Source organism: Zeugodacus cucurbitae, chromosome 2 (assembly GCF_028554725.1).
Source record: "Zeugodacus cucurbitae isolate PBARC_wt_2022May chromosome 2, idZeuCucr1.2, whole genome shotgun sequence".
In the NCBI taxonomy this organism is placed as follows: domain Eukaryota; kingdom Metazoa; phylum Arthropoda; class Insecta; order Diptera; family Tephritidae; genus Zeugodacus; species Zeugodacus cucurbitae.
Genome location: NC_071667.1, coordinates 40,467,920 through 40,484,998, shown reverse-complemented (window position 1 = coordinate 40,484,998; position 17,079 = coordinate 40,467,920). Strand labels below are relative to the sequence as shown.

Sequence of the window (17,079 nt, the reverse complement as noted above, 5' to 3'; positions counted from 1 at the left end):
GCTGGAGTGTTTTCGTCCATTCGGACAACATGACTAGCCAGCATAGCCGCTGTCTTTTTATTCGCTGAACTATGTCAATGTCGTCGTATAACTCGAACAGCTTATCGTTTAATCGTCTGCGGTATTCGCCGTTGCCAATGTTCTGAGGACCATAAATCTTGCTCAAAATTTTCCTCTCGAAAACTCCTAGTGTCGTCTCATCTGATGTTGACATCGTCCAAGTTTCTGCACCATAAAGCATGAGGATAATGATAAGCGACTTGAAAGTTTGATTTTGGTTCGTCTAGAGAGAACTTTACTTTTAAATTGCCTACTCAGTCCGAAGTAGCACCTGTTGGAATGAGTGATTCTGTGCTGAATTTCCAGGCTGACATTGTTGGTGTTGATAATGCTGATTCCCAGGTATACGAAATTATCATCAACTTCGAAGTTATGACTGTCAACAGTGACGGGCGCGCCAAGACGCGAATACGCTGACTATTTATTTGATGAGCTACTTCGTCTTGTCCTCATTTACCTCCAGACTCATTAGCCTTCCTTAGCGAGGCGGGAAAAAGCAGAACTAACTTCCGATGATAATATCATCGGCGTACAACAGCAGTACACTCTTATAGCCTAGACAGACGGCAGAGTTAACCCCGATTAACTGCGCTTTTAATCAGTTCCAAATTTGTAGGTGACAGACGGCAGCAAAGCGAGTTATAGACTCCCATAAACAGCTGATTGGCAATAATATGTTCAGTTTGGTAAAATAAAATTGGATACAATGTAAATATTACGGTTGTTAGCCGCACAATTAGTACAAAATCACTAGTTATTAAAAAAATATTCATAAATACGTTATTATTAGAACTTCCACTAAAAAAAAATTAGGTATTATATTGCATGCGCATGTTTTTGTTTACGTGTAATTGAAAAACACCTGAGTGTATAGCTTATTTTCATTCACAATAGGTTAAAAGCGGCCATGTTTAGCAATGTTGCCAACGAAGCGAAAATAAGAGATATGTTGAAGAACCTCACTTTTATGCGGATTGTGGCTAGACGTTCATCCACCGAGGTGAATGCCAGGACTCAGCGATGGGGTTTCTCTCTCACCACAAATCCAACACCTTTATGGCCGCTGTGGTAGATGTTACAAGGACCCGCACTCCATGGTTGGCGGTGATGTCAGCCTTTAGTCGTATAAGAAATCAACCAGCTGGCAGATCCCAATCATAATCCTCAAAATTTTTCAGGGGTCGTCATCAAAAGGGGGGTTTCTCATCTGATGCTTTCGTCAATTTTTAATTGGTACTTCGTTTTTATTTCACAACAGTTTGCTCATGGAACGAAAACTGAAAATCATAATAAATGAGTTTTTATTTTTCCTGTATTATGATTAACAATAAACTCTAAAAAAAATAATAGAAACCTTATTGGTGACTTTTCAGTTCAGAACTACTTTTCAAAAAAAGTCCATTTTCGACTCACAATTCCCCTTAAATCTAAAAAAATCCAGTTCAGCAGCCACAGTGTTATAAAGCAAACTCATTACTTTGAAGCAAATTAAAAAAATGTCTCTGTCCAGTTTATATTTTTCTGGGTTTTTTAATTGGCCTACATTCCCACAACTTTTTAATACTATCCAGATACAATAGGTTTGTTTTTAGTTTAACATTTTCATAGTTTCAAAAAATTAAATTCTATCAGCAGAAAAGTATCAAAAAAGATACAATTGTATCAAAACGGCAACGCTGTTAGTGACTAATGTATTCATTTATTTTACATATTCATACATCGTCGGCAGAAAGATTGCTTTGAAAACAACAAATTACAATTTTTCAAATGACTATGTAGAATTAAATTCTATTATTTAAAAATTCAATTACTTTGGAGGGGTTTTAACACCCCAAAACCCCCCCCCCCCCCCCCTGCGTTCGCCCCTGAACTAACGTATTCCGACTTGCAACATGCTAAAGTTAGTCTTATTACATACACTCAAACTCGCTACTTCAATTCAGAGAAGTCAAAGTTGCTTGAAAAACGACCTCTCGAAAAGAGAAGCTCAGTCTTAAATCCATTCTTGAACGCTAAGGGATTACTCAGGGCAAATGGAAGACTAGCGAACTCCAGCCTTTGTTACAATGAACGACATCCCATCATTATTCCAGAGAAATCCCGTTTTACTTATTTATTCCTAATATATCCACCAGCTTACACTGCATGGTGAGCATCGCCTGATGCAACAAATGGTCCGACAAGAATATTATATACCGCGACTAAAGCCACAAATAAAAAGACCGATCTTCACGTGTAAACAGTGTACTATGTACAAACACAAGATGCGTACGCAGATAATGGCAGCCTTACCACCTGAACGCTGCAATTATGCTCTACCCTTTACCATCACTGGCATGGATAATATGATACGAAACTCTTCTCTTTTGCTTGTTGAGAGAGCCCATGAACTCATTTTTGATGTTGGCAACAAAGCCAGATCATGGGCTACTGAACAGCTGACAGTCAAAATGACGAGCTACCACTAAGAATCCCGCAGAAATAAATGATTAAATGGTTCGTTTTTGTACGATAAGTTTTTTGTGATTTTTGAATTACTATTAACTTTTATTTTTTTTCATTGGGGGGTGTTTTTATGTGGTGGGTCCCAAGCCCTACGCACAACCGCATAAGCGGGCTTCGCCTTCTCACTTTAGCTCGCCTTCAAACGGATGTCTGTTGGCTACCCAGAGGATACTTGGTCTAAAACCGGAAGTCGTGAGCTGCTTGAACCATGTGGAGAAGAATCGTTTCTGGCCACTCCCAAGTGAATGACAATCAAAAACTTTCCTCACTTGCGTGAACTTCTACACATGATCCCATCCTCCCCGCAAAACTAATACGGCTGTGTAAATTGACGTTGAGCAACACCAAAAGCTCCGTCATGATTGGGAAGGACCTCTCCGAGCCGTTCGATACCAAACGAGGTTTCAGACAAGGTGACTCACTATCGTGCGACTTCTTTAACTTGATGTTGAAAAAATAATACGAGCTGCAAAGCTAAATAGATAAGGTACAATCTTCTACAAGAGTGTACAACTCCTGGCGTACGCCGGTGATATTGATATCATGGGAAGTAACAACCGGCGCGGTCATGTAGTCCGAATTTACGAAAAAACTCCAGCTCTGAAAGTGTTCGATGCAGTACCCGCCGGAGGAAGCCGAGTTAGGGGAAGGTCTCCGCTCCGTTGGAGGGACCAGGTGGAGAGCGACCTGGTTACACTAGGAATCTCCAACTGGTGCCGAACTGCGAAGGAAAAAGAGGAGTGGCGCGCTCTCATCGATTCGGCTATAACCGGCTAAAAGGTTTAACGCCAATCACATACGTACATGCATAATCTGTATTAATTAAAACATTTAATGTTCTCTTCTTTAAACAGGTTATTTTTATTAATTTTAATTTAGCCATTTAAATGTCTTTCGCAAGTTTTGAATGCTACGCCGACGCCAAATCCAGCTCCAATTAATAAAGGCCACGTTTTTCTTTTTAGAAGCAGTAGAGAAAAAGAGACTCCCACCAATAGACCGGTTGCTAAAACGAGAAGGTAATGTAAGTAAATTTCTTCAGATTTAATACGCTTTGAAATAAAAAAAAACAATACTTCCTATCATTCATAACCTACATTCAAAATATAGGCATATATATTAGGGTGGAGCGAGTTTACCTTTTTTTTTGTTTTTTTGCTTCGGCATACCTATAGGAAGTTGCTGTTTAATACCTGAGACAGACATGTAGTATACATTGTAGTATGCTTCAGAAACCATATGTGTATCACCGGTTTTCCGAATATTGTTTGAAAGCAAATGGTACAAGTACAAACAAGTACTACAATAGAGTTCTAGAAATCATTGAAATTTTGTGGTGTTGTGAAATGTACTATAATGGATTGCATTGAACACACCGAAAGCTTTAAGCTCTTCTGACACAATCATATGTTTTCTGACATTTTGACATAAAAAAAATAAATAAAATTCAAAATTAATTGAAATCAAAAAACAAAATTTGAAAAAAAATGATGTGAAAAATATGTAATATGTATGTAATAATATGTAATACTTAATAATTATATTGGACAATATTTTAAGATTGCTTGAAGTTATAACTAGGTCAGGATCAATTTTCCTGCCTGTTATTCATAATTACATTTTGCTTGAATTTATTTGTATCAGCTGATAAATGAAAACATAGCACAATACTACATATGTGTCACTATGCTGGTATATGGTTTCTTGAGCTTTTATTGTATTACATATCGTAGTACAGAAACCATATGTCTGTCTTAGGCATTAGGTAAACATGAAACACAAGAAAAATCAGTAATCTCATGCTATGTTTAGAGGTGCCCCCATCGACTTGATGTTTTGAAAATGTATGCCAAATACTCATAAATTCGCAAACATTTTATAAACGTTATTTGATGTTCTAAGCACTGCTATGTTACAGTAAGATAGAAATAAATAATCTTCAAACATATGTATCACTCTTTAACCATATTAAAGGGTGATTTTTTAAGAGCTTGATAACTTTTTAAAAAAAAAAAACGCATAAAATTTGCAAAATCTCATCGGTTCTTTATTTGAAACGTTAGATTGGTTCATGACATTTACTTTTTGAAGATAATTTCATTTAAATGTTGACCGCGGCTGCGTCTTAGGTGGTCCATTCGGAAAGTCCAATTTTGGGCAACTTTTTCGAGCATTTCGGCCGGAATAGCCCGAATTTCTTCGGAAATGTTGTCTTCCAAAGCTGGAATAGTTGCTGGCTTATTTCTGTAGACTTTAGACTTGACGTAGCCCCACAAAAAATAGTCTAAAGGCGTTAAATCGCATGATCTTGGTGGCCAACTTACGGGTCCATTTCTTGAGATGAATTGTTCTCCGAAGTTTTCCCTCAAAATGGCCATAGAATCGCGAGCTGTGTGGCATGTAGCGCCATCTTGTTGAAACCACATGTCAACCAAGTTCAGTTCTTCCATTTTTGGCAACAAAAAGTTTGTTAGCATCGAACGATAGCGATCGCCATTCACCGTAACGTTGCGTCCAACAGCATCTTTGAAAAAATACGGTCCAATGATTCCACCAGCGTACAAACCACACCAAACAGTGCATTTTTCGGGATGCATGGGCAGTTCTTGAACGGCTTCTGGTTGCTCTTCACCCCAAATGCGGCAATTTTGCTTATTTACGTAGCCATTCAACCAGAAATGAGCCTCATCGCTGAACAAAATTTGTCGATAAAAAAGCGGATTTCACATTTCGAACCGAACACTGATTTTGGTAATAAAATTCAATGATTTGCAAGCGTTGCTCGTTAGTAAGTCTATTCATGATGAAATGTCAAAGCATACTGAGCATCTTTCTCTTTGACACCATGTCTGAAATCCCACGTGATCTGTCAAATACTAATGCATGAAAATCCTAACCTCAAAAAAATCACCCGTTATAATAACATAGCTACGTTCCGCACTTTAACACATTCCATATGTTATGCTAATTTTATCAGTCACTCACTTTCTACAATCCCAGTCCAACAATATCCAAATAACGGTATATTTAAGTAAGCAACTGACTGCGATCTGTCAATTCTGTACAGTCTTATGTTTGAAGTCGAATAAAGTGGTTTGATTTAAAAAAACCTAATCGGAATTTTTACTGTAATTAGTACTTATTACTTGTCTTGATGGTAGAAATATGTCTCAAATTAAAACACGACAAACGTCGAACTGTCTTGTCTTTGGTTTGCCGGAGAAGTTACCTGTTTCTCACTTACCTACGTATATTGATCTGATGAAATGGTATCTGTTCATAGAACAAGAATTGAAGCTCGATAAAACAAGAAAGCCAACAGTTCTTGAAATATCTGAAAGATTAGAGGGTGGAGTTCTAAAAATATGCCAAAAATCTTCACTGCCAACTGTAAGTGTAAAAAGAATTTTACAATTGATTCGTTCCTACCATGACAAATACAGGACCTTAATAAAACGATATCAAGGCCGTCAAACTAACAAAAAAATACCAAGGTTAGAACATTTATATCAGAGTCCCATAGATTATTTGATATCTGCAGCTGCAAGTGCAAAGATATTAAGAATTGTAGCTGTTTAAAAGGGTGTCGTGTTGCCAAGGAGGAAGTAAGTTCCTTACCAGAAAAATCATGATAGGCGGTGTCGATATAGTTTCAACTGTGATGAATAAGAAACAAACAAGATAACCGAAACCAAAAAGACCAACAACTGGGCAAGGGAAAATCATCAACATCTCTGAAAAAAAATATATTAAATTTACCGTCATTTGCCCTTGATGTGATCGCACTGGAGTCTCCGACAGAACGATTCAAGTAGTGTCATTGATCGTTTAAAGTTGCGTCGTGAAAGAACTAAGGTCAAATCAACTTTACATGAAGCGGACTGCAATAAAATACTTCGTGGTTTGTATTTTGACGGAACGAACGATAAGACTTTGGTTCGTATTGATAAAGAAAGGGAATTTTACAGAAAACGACAGATAGAAGATCATTATGTCATTTTATCGGAACCAGGAACTAGTTATATTAGCCACGTATGAAAGTTTATGGACCAATGTGATTTACAATAAAATATACCCAGCAAGTCATGGGTACTGAAACTCCAACACATTCAAAGAAATTTTAATAACACCACTACATACACACATATGGCAAAGGGCAAAATGTGCATAAACATTTACCTCAACTCTTCTCTCGTACAGCACTCTGAATGATAGAAAGAAACAACCAAAGTTCTCGTGTTTGATCAAGTTTTGTTTTGAGCTATATCATGGTTGCTTGTGAAGTATTATTTTGCGTGTTTTATTGAAATCAGTGATCTGCAGCCTAATTAAAGTTTAAATTATTGAAGCACGCACTTTTAAATAAGTAAAACGTAAAATAAAAGTTTTCTAATTCCAAAATATGGAATTGAAGAGGGTGATACAATAATACTTCATTGCACTGTCAATTCGAAGCACGCAATAGAAGCTATGCCAACAATGGTCAACATCAATGGCGAAACCATTGAATACGTAAATAATTGTTGAATATAATAATATTATCTTGCCTTAAATTCTAATTAATTTTCCACACAGAAATTTCAAACCTCATATGGCGCGTTAAAGGTACGCAAACTTATTGGTGTCACTTATTGTAGCAGCGTAGAACTTCCGAAGCGATGGAATATGTGCTGCAAGCAAATCCAGAACTATGGATGCAAACGCTGCTACATGGAACACAAATCATTTACACACCAGATATTAAGTTTAATGTCACTTTTTTGCGTTCAATTAAACCTTTTGGTCAACACAAGCACGAGAATTGGAACGACATGGTTTAGGGGCTTTTGAAACCGTTTATTATCATGACGTTTGTCAACTGGGTTTTGCAGTTTCAGTATCTTTGGGCTTACCGGCACTTGGCCGTTCCATTAGCAGCTAAAACACAGAAATTAAAGCGTAAATTTAAAGAAACCAAAAGAGTCCTCACATAATGTGCGCAGCTTACACTTCCAGTCCGCACGGAGTATTTGACATTTGCCACTCTTCCTCCATCCTTTGTCCGATAGCAAAATTTGTTCAACTATTCAATTCTTTATACATATGTATATAGTGTAGTATGATAATATATGTATAAAGTAAATATAAATGGCATGATATTTTAAATAAATATGAAATATAATTAATGAAAATTGCGAGTATAGTCTCAGGGCTTTTGTGAGTCTAAGTACTGAAAATGCACATGGAGTTTTGGTTCGTAGTTTTGGGTATTTCATCCGTAATAGTACCAAGAACAGTACTGAAAGTGCACATGTAGTTTTGGTTCGCAGTTTTGGGTCTTTCATCCGTTATTGTACCAAAATCATTCACAGAATTGTGCAAGATAATATATAAATTGTTAAATGATGAATGTAATGTGCAAGAAAGGGATGAACGATCACACGTACACAATAGTTTCGGGTACTTTTGTCAATTCGCCCTTAAGAATGGCATAGAAACTTTCATTGAAACTGCTAGTACCGCTCCCTGGCATTTCACCGAAGAATTCGCTGGTACCTATCTTGCAGGGTAGCTCTTCAAACCATTAATCTAAGTCGTTATTTAAATTCCGATATGAAAGCAATCGTTGACAAAGTAATCGAACATAATGGATACTTTGGTCACCCAGTAAATCTTCTCATTTCCATGCTTGGTGATGACAGAGAGATTATAAGAGATCTTGCATATCGAAGAATTGTAAAAGCAAGATCAAATAATGCTCGAAAACTTCAAACGTTTAAAGTAAATACAGTTAACTTCGACACCAAAGATTATCATGTGCCAAGACTGCGATATAACTGAGCCACCTCTAACTTTAACTATATCTGATGAAACCTTGAAAGACATTGTCACAAATGGTCTTGGTACATGTCAGAATCACAGTGTATTCAACAAAGTGAACTAAGTATATGACATTTCATTTTTTTACACGAATTTAACATGTTTGTTGCCACTGATTTAACCCTTACATTTATTCAAAAATTCAAATTTTGAAATTCAAAAGTAAACAAATTTCAAACCAAAACAATATTTTTTAAATGAATAAAAGAAAATGCCGAATACTTTCTGCTTATGCAAAACAACTCATGGAAGCAATTTACTAATGTTTTGTGCTTGAACTGACAAATTGCAAACAATTTTATCAATATATATTATATTGTTCAAATACATGAATTGTTTACTATTTTATTGTCAAAAACGGGTATGTCAAATACTTAGTTCACTTTGTTGAATACACCATTGTATAGAGAAGTAGAGAAACCCTCAGCTGATAAAACGTAAACAATCCACAGCTGAGAGAGATTCATGGAGAACTGTCAAATAGTCCCCGAGGGTGAGTTTCTTTGGGCATCCAAAATGGCTGACTTTTTAACGGAAAATGGTTGCATTGTAGAATTTTTGCAAAATTTGTTGAAAAGTTGTACATAAAATATTGATTATTTGAAAGCATTTAATACTTTTTCGATAAAAAAAAGAGTTCCTTTTTCCTCATAAAGTGGCCATACATGACACACAATTAATGTTTAAAAGAAAAAAATGTGTTCATATTATGTATTGTCTAAATACATACAAATACATAAAATTGATAGTGTAACAAATTTATATCATTATTATAAGAAGGGTTGTTTTAATAACTGCTTGATCTCTCCCATGTTTATTCATTGATCCATTCCTAATTTTGTCTATAAATACGTCAAAATAATTAAATTATAATACTATTTAAATTACTGCTAACTTTTCGTACCATATCGCAATATCGCATTACAATGTTATTTCGAGAATCCCACTTATAGTAAAATAAATCTTCTCGTTTCAATTAAATATTTTTCAAATAATTATGTTGGGTATTCACCCCTATCAAGAAGAATTAATATAATTTAATTTCGTAATACTAAATAATATCATAATAATACCAAAAATTCGAATGGTAATAAACAATAATACACAAATTTTTGATTATGTGAAACCCTTTTTGGGGAATATGAATTAGCTCAACATAGGCGGCCATGTTGGCTCAAATGTCAAAAGTAGTTTCTGGAGGTGGGTTTTTTGGAGTTTCTCTACTTCTCTATATAATGGAATACACCTTGGCCAGAATATTACAGATTTTCTATGCCACACCCAAACTGTGGAGCGCTGCATCAAGTTGTTAACAGAAGCATGGAGTGCAGTTTGTGGGAAAAATAAACGAGATTAATTAGGACAAGACTGCATTCACGTCAACGAATGCTCCATTTCAATACAAAAAAAAAATACAATTTGATGTTTAAATAGTATTTTAAGTAATGTATGAGAAAATGTTTCGTAATAAATGCTTAGGTAGCCATTTTTTTGTTTTATTTAAATGTTTGACTGTATTGGGTCATCTAAAAAAAGAAAAAGTCAGTTGTTTGATATTATATTTTGCATGTTTGTTTTAATTATTAAAAGGCAACTTTTCATAGCTATGCCTCAAAAAAAAAAAATTATCCATACATTATCGCTCCACCTTAATATATATACAACATAAGACAAACAATTTTATTATTTAAACTTTGAAACCCACGTAACCCATTAAACGGGGATTTCCGTACATATATATTCGCATTTACAAAATAAGTGATACGGTAAAACGTATTTTGTGTCAGCATGCAACTCTTTTTGTACAAATAAACAGAATTGTCCAAAAAGTTATATTTTTAATTACAGCAAATTTTAATATAATTTATAGAAAATATGTAGAAACATATTAGTGAAGTGTAAATATTTGTATATATGAAATAACGAGTTAAATATTGTTTTTTTTTCAACTTCAAATGCAAATATCGCGAAAACTATAAGTTTGGGACCAAAATATAAATAAAAAATTCAATATAAATTTAAAAGTTAACTAATTTTAAGAGGGATTATGTCGAAAACTATAAATTAGCTGCAGTTTATGTAGATACATCTATTTTCAATCTGGAGAACATTCTATTGGTTTTTTGGTTAAAAAGAGGATGGTTTCCAGAATATATATGGGTCGGCTTTGGTATACCGTCCCACGATTTCGGGGTTAAAATTAATATGGGAGGGTAGTAGAGGATCTCCAGATTACGAATTTGTGTCAGAATGCAACACTTTTTTATTATACAAATAAAGAGAATTGTGCAAAAAGTTAAATGTTTATTTACAACAAAGTTTGATTTAATTTGTTTATAATAAATATGTAAAAACAAATTAGTGAAACGTAAATATATTTAAAGTGCAAAATATATGAGAAAAATTCAATATACAGTGAGAAATAACGTGTTGAAAATTGTTAATTTTAATCTTTAATTGCAAATATCTCAGAAACTATAAGTTTGCGGCGGCAATAATTATATATATTCGTAATCCTCCTCTATCCGCCCATCTTCATTTTAACCTTGAAATCGTGAGACGGTATACTAAAGTTTTCCCCCCGAAATCGTGGGACGGTATACTAAAGTTTTCCCCATTATATAATCTGGAGAACCTCCTCTTTCCAATTTCAACCCTGAAATTGTGGGATACTATACTAAAGTTTCTCACATTCTATTTCCGGCCATACTCATTTTAACCCCTAAAGTGATATAGTAACTATACTATAGTTTCCCGGAATACTGAATATTAATAAATTTATCAACTTTATTATAATATAAATTATAAATTATACACTATTGGATCTAAAATCTTTCACAATCTGATTTTTAAAGAATTTATTTATATATATTAATTGTTCGCATTTCAGCAATTCATCTTATGTAATATTGGGACAGAAAATTATTAAATTGAGACACAGATCACTGTTTTTTATAAAATTTAGAATTTAACCGGTGTACACCGGATAAATTTCAAGGAATCTTTGTATTCAAATAAGGTTTACAATTTTTGATAATAAAATCAATATACAAATAATTATCAATACTCACATCCTTTAATTAACGCATCAGTAAAACAGCGATCTACACGTTTCCCAACATCATCTTCAGGGTAGCTGACTCTGCGATCACCCATTTTAAAAATATTTCTAATTTGATTTAGTTAAATCCTCAATGCTTAAAACAGAACATCTAATTGGAGCAAAATATTTTCGGTCGATTTCTGAAAATGTTCATATATATCGATAAGTAAGAATCGTAACGGGGCATCTCTATAGACAAAATATTATTGTATAATATTTCTGGCGGGGCATCTCGACAGGGAAAAGTTTATATCATACGAAATGTCAAATCGATCCGCAGCAAGTCATGGGTACCGAAACTCCAACACATTTAAAGAAATTTCAATATCACCACTACATACACACATATGTAACAAAAGGCAAAATGTGCTTAAACATTTACCTCAACTCATCTCTCGTACAGCGCCCTGAATGAAAGAAAGAAATAACCAAAGTTCTCGTGTATTTGAGCAAGTTATATTTTGAGCTATATCATGGTTGCTTGTGAAGTATTATTTTGCGTGTTTTATTTAAATCAGTGATCTGCAGCCTAATTAAAGTTTAAATTATTGAAGCATGCATTTTAAATAAGTAAAACGTAAAATAAAAGTTTTCTAAAGCCAAAATATGGAATTGAAGAGGGTGACACAGTAATAATTCATCGCACTGTCAATTCGAAGCACGCAACAGAAGCTACGCCAACAATGGTCAACATCAAGGGCGAAACTATTGAATGCGTAAATAATTGTTGAATATAATAATATTAACTTGCCTTAAATTCTAATTAATTTTCCATACAGATATTTCAAACCTCATACGGCGCGGTAAAGGTACGCAACCTAATTGGTGTCACTTATGGTAGCAGCGTAGAACTATCGAAGCGATGGAATATGTGCTGTTAGCAAATCCAGAACTATGGATGCAAACGCTGCTACATCGAACACAAATCATTTACACACCAGATATTAGGTTTAATGTCAGTTTAATGTCGTGAAATTAAACCTTTTGGTCAACACAAGAACCTGAAGAATTGGAACGACATGGTTTAGATGCTTTTGTAACCGTTTATCGTAGCGATGTGTTTCTACTGGGTTTTGCCTATGAGCTAGAGGGCAAAGTAGATTCAGCATTTTTGGACTTACCGGCACCTCAGTTGGCCGTACCATTAGCAGCTGAAACATAGAAATTAAAGGGTAAATTTAAGTGAATGTTTGTGATCATAGATATTTAAAAACTTGTATGTTCAATTAGGAGGACTTTTTTGATTCATTTTCACCTTGTATTGAGGAATCATAACGTTGTTGTATCGCTTTAAAAGGACATAAATTCACCGAAATTAGTTCAATGGAAATACCAGAGAATGTCAATTATAGAGAAGGTTCATGGTGTGCCGATTGTCACACTGGTCCGCTTTTCGAAGGGGTACTCGTTTCTATAAGCGTGTTTCACCACATGTAGCTATAAGCGTGTTTCACCACAGTTTAACATTAGAGGGCTCAAAAATAACAGATTTGAGCGTTTTCATGTTTAAATGAGAAAAATTGTGTTAATTTCAATGTTAAATGAGAAAAATTGTGTTAATTTCAATGTTAATAAATGTACGCTTACAGATTCGCTTATATACAATGCGCAAACGACTTTGCATATAGTATGTATATATGTAATTTGTGGATATTTTGTTTATATTTGATATTAAAGTACATGCGTACTTATGTAATAATTGACTTAAATAATGGTTTATTCTATAAAACCTTTGAAATATATAATAAACTAAAAATATTACATATAATATGTAAATGTAACATAAATGCCCATATATGTATATGTATATTTAATTACTTTGGTCATGAATAATTTCTATAATATCTCAAAATCATGAATATCCGCGCATTTGTAATCATGTGTGCATGTAAACAAATGTCAAAGAATCATTCTGATTGTGTAGATATGTCAATTTGTCAACATTCAATATATATATATATATGTAAATATGTGCACTCATGGCTTTATATAAAATCTTCGTTGCCACGGTCAAACAATGGCCGAAGATTATGATTTTTTGTTTTCATGTCATAGAGTTGTAATGATTGTGGAGCGTACGCAGGCAAAAAGGCCCAGATGCCCAACATACTATGTCGTTAATTTTTATGCCTTGTTTCTTACAAAGATCAATAGTAATTATTTAAAATGTGTCTTAATATATTGGTAGAATATTAAAATGTATTTAATTGTGTAGATACATCATTAATACTTCAATATTTGTCAACGCATATTAAGCGCAATTATTATTACGGCGGGATAACATGAAACGGCCCTGTGAAGCTCGATGTGTCGAAAATTTGATGGCCGCCTGCGCGATGCCAAAGCGACGCAACATTGCGTTGTTGGTAGAAAATCGGCTTGTCGTAAATATGTATGAATAAGTATGGGCATGCAAACATATCGACATAAATTTTTGTGAGCCACAGAATTTTTGCTGAAAAATATTTTAAATCGACTCAAGGGCTATGTTGCCATTTTTATCCTTTTTTAGATTTTGCGGCGTTGCAACTTTTCCTTTTGCAGGGAACATTAGAAAAATCTTCAATTTATGATTTTTGTCATCGTCGCGAAAAGGCGTTTGTTGGCATGGCATGCGCGGGGAGATGTGTATGGCTCTGCTTTATGAATGAAGCAACTTTGCCAAATGAATGTGCGCCTGCGTTCATGAATGAAAATGTTTTTGTTGTGTTTACTACAATATTTGGCAGCATCGATTGGCTGCCATATTGACTTGTGATGCTGCTTATGCGTTTGAGGCGCTTGTTGTTTTTGTAGAACAATGCTTTTGCTTTTTTGTGGTGGTTGACAAACTTACGTGCACGCATATGCAAATGTAAGTTTGTGTGTTTGTTCAGTGACATGCAAACATATGTATGTATATGCATACAGAGCAATGCGTGCACATGTGACATGACCTTCACTGATAAGTGATAATGAGACAATTCGAATTTTTGAAGACATATCTGCATACATATGTACAAACGTAAATGCTTATATGTATATAGATATACATACATATGTATATGCAAGTTTAAGTTATGAAATTTGTTGCTTATTTTAGTAATATAGGAAATGTATTTAGTATAAAAATATTTTTATAAAAATAAATAAAAATATCTATGAAAGTTAATTATTGTATAACATTATATACACGTATGCAGCTTAATTTGGTTTTTACTACAAATATGGCTCTGAAAACGCATAAGTCATTTTCAATTGTGGATGCATTCATATATAAGAATCATATCAGCTCATATGATTGTATATAAATGTATCAACACATAAGCCAAATAGCTAACATTCCGCTTTAAAAAAAATGTAAACTTCTGAGCATAATTTTCAATTAATACTCAGTTCTGTTAAGAGGCCCTGTTAATATTTCTCCTTCCGAACCGGCCGTGGTGAAACACGCTTATAGAATCTTGATAGGTTTTGACAATTCACACGCTTGTCCGCAATTGGACCTTCTCTATATTATACGTTCTCTGGAAATACTACAGCAAGAGCATGGATGTTAAGACTAGAATGTTGCCCGTGCTAGATTTAGAATTTCTGAAACATAAGGTAATTATTACCAACTTTTATGTTGTAAAAATTCAAATTTTACTTTATATATTATAGAAACCCTCCCAGAAATTGGATGAATCTAGTACTAGTGAAATTAGTGAAATAACAGTTCTCACAAAAACTCCTAAGGAAACCAAAAGAGTCCTCACATAATGTGCGCAGCTTATACTTCCAGGCCGCACGGGGTTTTTGACAGCCAGTCTTCCTCCAGCCGATAGTAAAAATTGTTAAACTATTCAATACTGTAACGGATTTCCAAAATAAATCGTTTACTCTAAAACTCTACCCTGAGTTCGATCACTGGATTGTCAAATAAAAGTCACTATTTAATGGCTATACACTTATCTTTATTTCTAATTCAAAGAACTTAACACTTTATTACTCGTTATTCGAGTTTACAACTTCTTACAACTCTCTAATTAGAACTGCGTGTTGCTGCCAGTACGGCAGCCCTTATATAGTCGATTCTTGGCAACATATCGCCACTCGAACATTCTGGCAATTACGATTATCGATGTCTGGATAAATCTGGCATGTTATCGATTTCGATTCTTGATTCTGGTTTATTCTAGCATCCATGTTCGTCAGACTGCCCTCCACTTAAGTCTGATCGTCCCGATTAGACACACTTCCAGATCCAAATGCGGCAAGCCGTTCTAGATGGACCACCTTCACTTTATTCCTGTGCCTTCCAATTGTCTTTATGCGATACACCACTTCATTGATCCGTTTAACAACCTGGTATGTTCCTTCCCAACTGCATTGAAATTTAGGAGACAATCCATTCATCCGTTGTAGGTTATATAACAACACCCAATCTCCGTCCACAAATCCTTCAGAGTTCATAGCCTTGTCGTATTTAGCCTTTATTTTATCACTCATGATTTGGGTGTTGGCTTCCCTAACATTCTTTCCACCATTTGCGTTTATTCCAAACTTTAAATCAATCGGTAACCGAAGATGATTACCAAAGATTGCCTTTGCTGGAGTCTACCCAATTTGTGGCACATTTCCTTGATTAGAGCTGATTCGAAATTCCTTCCTTGGTCAGAATGTAATTCTATTGAAACACCATACCTTGTTACCCAATTATTGATTAATACATTTGCTACTGTTTCAGCTTCTTGATTAGGAATTGGGTATACTTATGGCCATTTGCTGAAGTAATCCATAACTACCAAAACATATTTGTTTCCTAATTTACTGGTGGGAAACGGATCGGCTACATCTATGGCAATTCGTTCATCGATCCGTGACTCCTGGATTTCGGCCCTTTTGCTGTAATGCACTCAGCACAATTAGCAATCCACTCCGTGACTGATTGCCGACAACCAACCCAATAAAATCTTTGCTTTAATTTTTCCAAGATTTTTGTGATTCCCATGTGCCCCCCCACTTGGACCGTTATGCATCTCCTTCAGTACATCAGGAATTCTTACTTTCGGAACGATTATAAGAGTTCGGGAACTTTGTCCATCTTCGCTTTCCCCTACTCGATGCAAGCAGTCAGATACCATCTTTAAACTGGACTCTATGCAGCTGTTTCTTCTCTGATTGGACGCTTGTTTAGCTCTACTCCATGCATTACCAGTTCCAAATCTAGATCTTTTTGTTGACATTTTCGTAATTGCTTTGGATCCCAGCCTTCTGTCGAAATTATTGACATTAATCGGACATCTATAATGTATTCTTCGTCCTCAGCTCTTGAACAATGTCTACATTCTAAATTACAAAGACGACGGGACATTTCATCCGCATTCCCATGACTACTACCTTTGCGATGTTCTATAGAGAAGTCATAACTTTGAAGTCTCTCAATCCACCGTGCCAACTGTCCTTCTGGATTCTTGAATTGCAGAAGCCATTTCAATGCTGCGTGATCTGTTTTACTCGAAATCGCTGTCCGTAAAGTACTTATGGAAATGTTTGATGCACTTCACCAATGCCAGTAATTCTCTTCGCGT

The 17,079-nt window shown here is 34.9% G+C and overlaps 1 protein-coding gene and 1 long non-coding RNA gene across 3 annotated transcripts; one reads left to right on the top strand and one right to left on the bottom strand.

Moving 5' to 3' along the window:
* Nucleotides 1-3,402: 3,402 nt before the first annotated feature.
* On the bottom strand, nucleotides 3,403-11,670 carry LOC128922152 (MICOS complex subunit MIC10-like). The gene is made up of 2 exons (XM_054231786.1): nucleotides 11,496-11,670; nucleotides 3,403-3,571 (listed from the first exon to the last, which is right to left on the bottom strand). Exons 1-2 carry the CDS (start codon nucleotides 11,578-11,580, stop codon nucleotides 3,441-3,443), a joined length of 216 nt encoding a protein of 71 aa, XP_054087761.1. The 5' UTR covers nucleotides 11,581-11,670; the 3' UTR covers nucleotides 3,403-3,440.
* LOC128922154 (uncharacterized) lies at nucleotides 4,541-15,617 on the top strand. 2 transcript variants are annotated; one of them, XR_008471420.1, is made up of 5 exons: nucleotides 4,541-10,322; nucleotides 12,046-12,243; nucleotides 12,307-12,699; nucleotides 12,758-15,112; nucleotides 15,170-15,617. It is a non-coding gene; the product is annotated as an uncharacterized LOC128922154 (long non-coding RNA). The 2 variants fall into 2 exon arrangements; XR_008471419.1 differs by having other exon boundaries at nucleotides 4,541-7,077; nucleotides 7,141-12,243; nucleotides 15,170-15,612.
* Nucleotides 15,618-17,079: the final 1,462 nt, after the last annotated feature.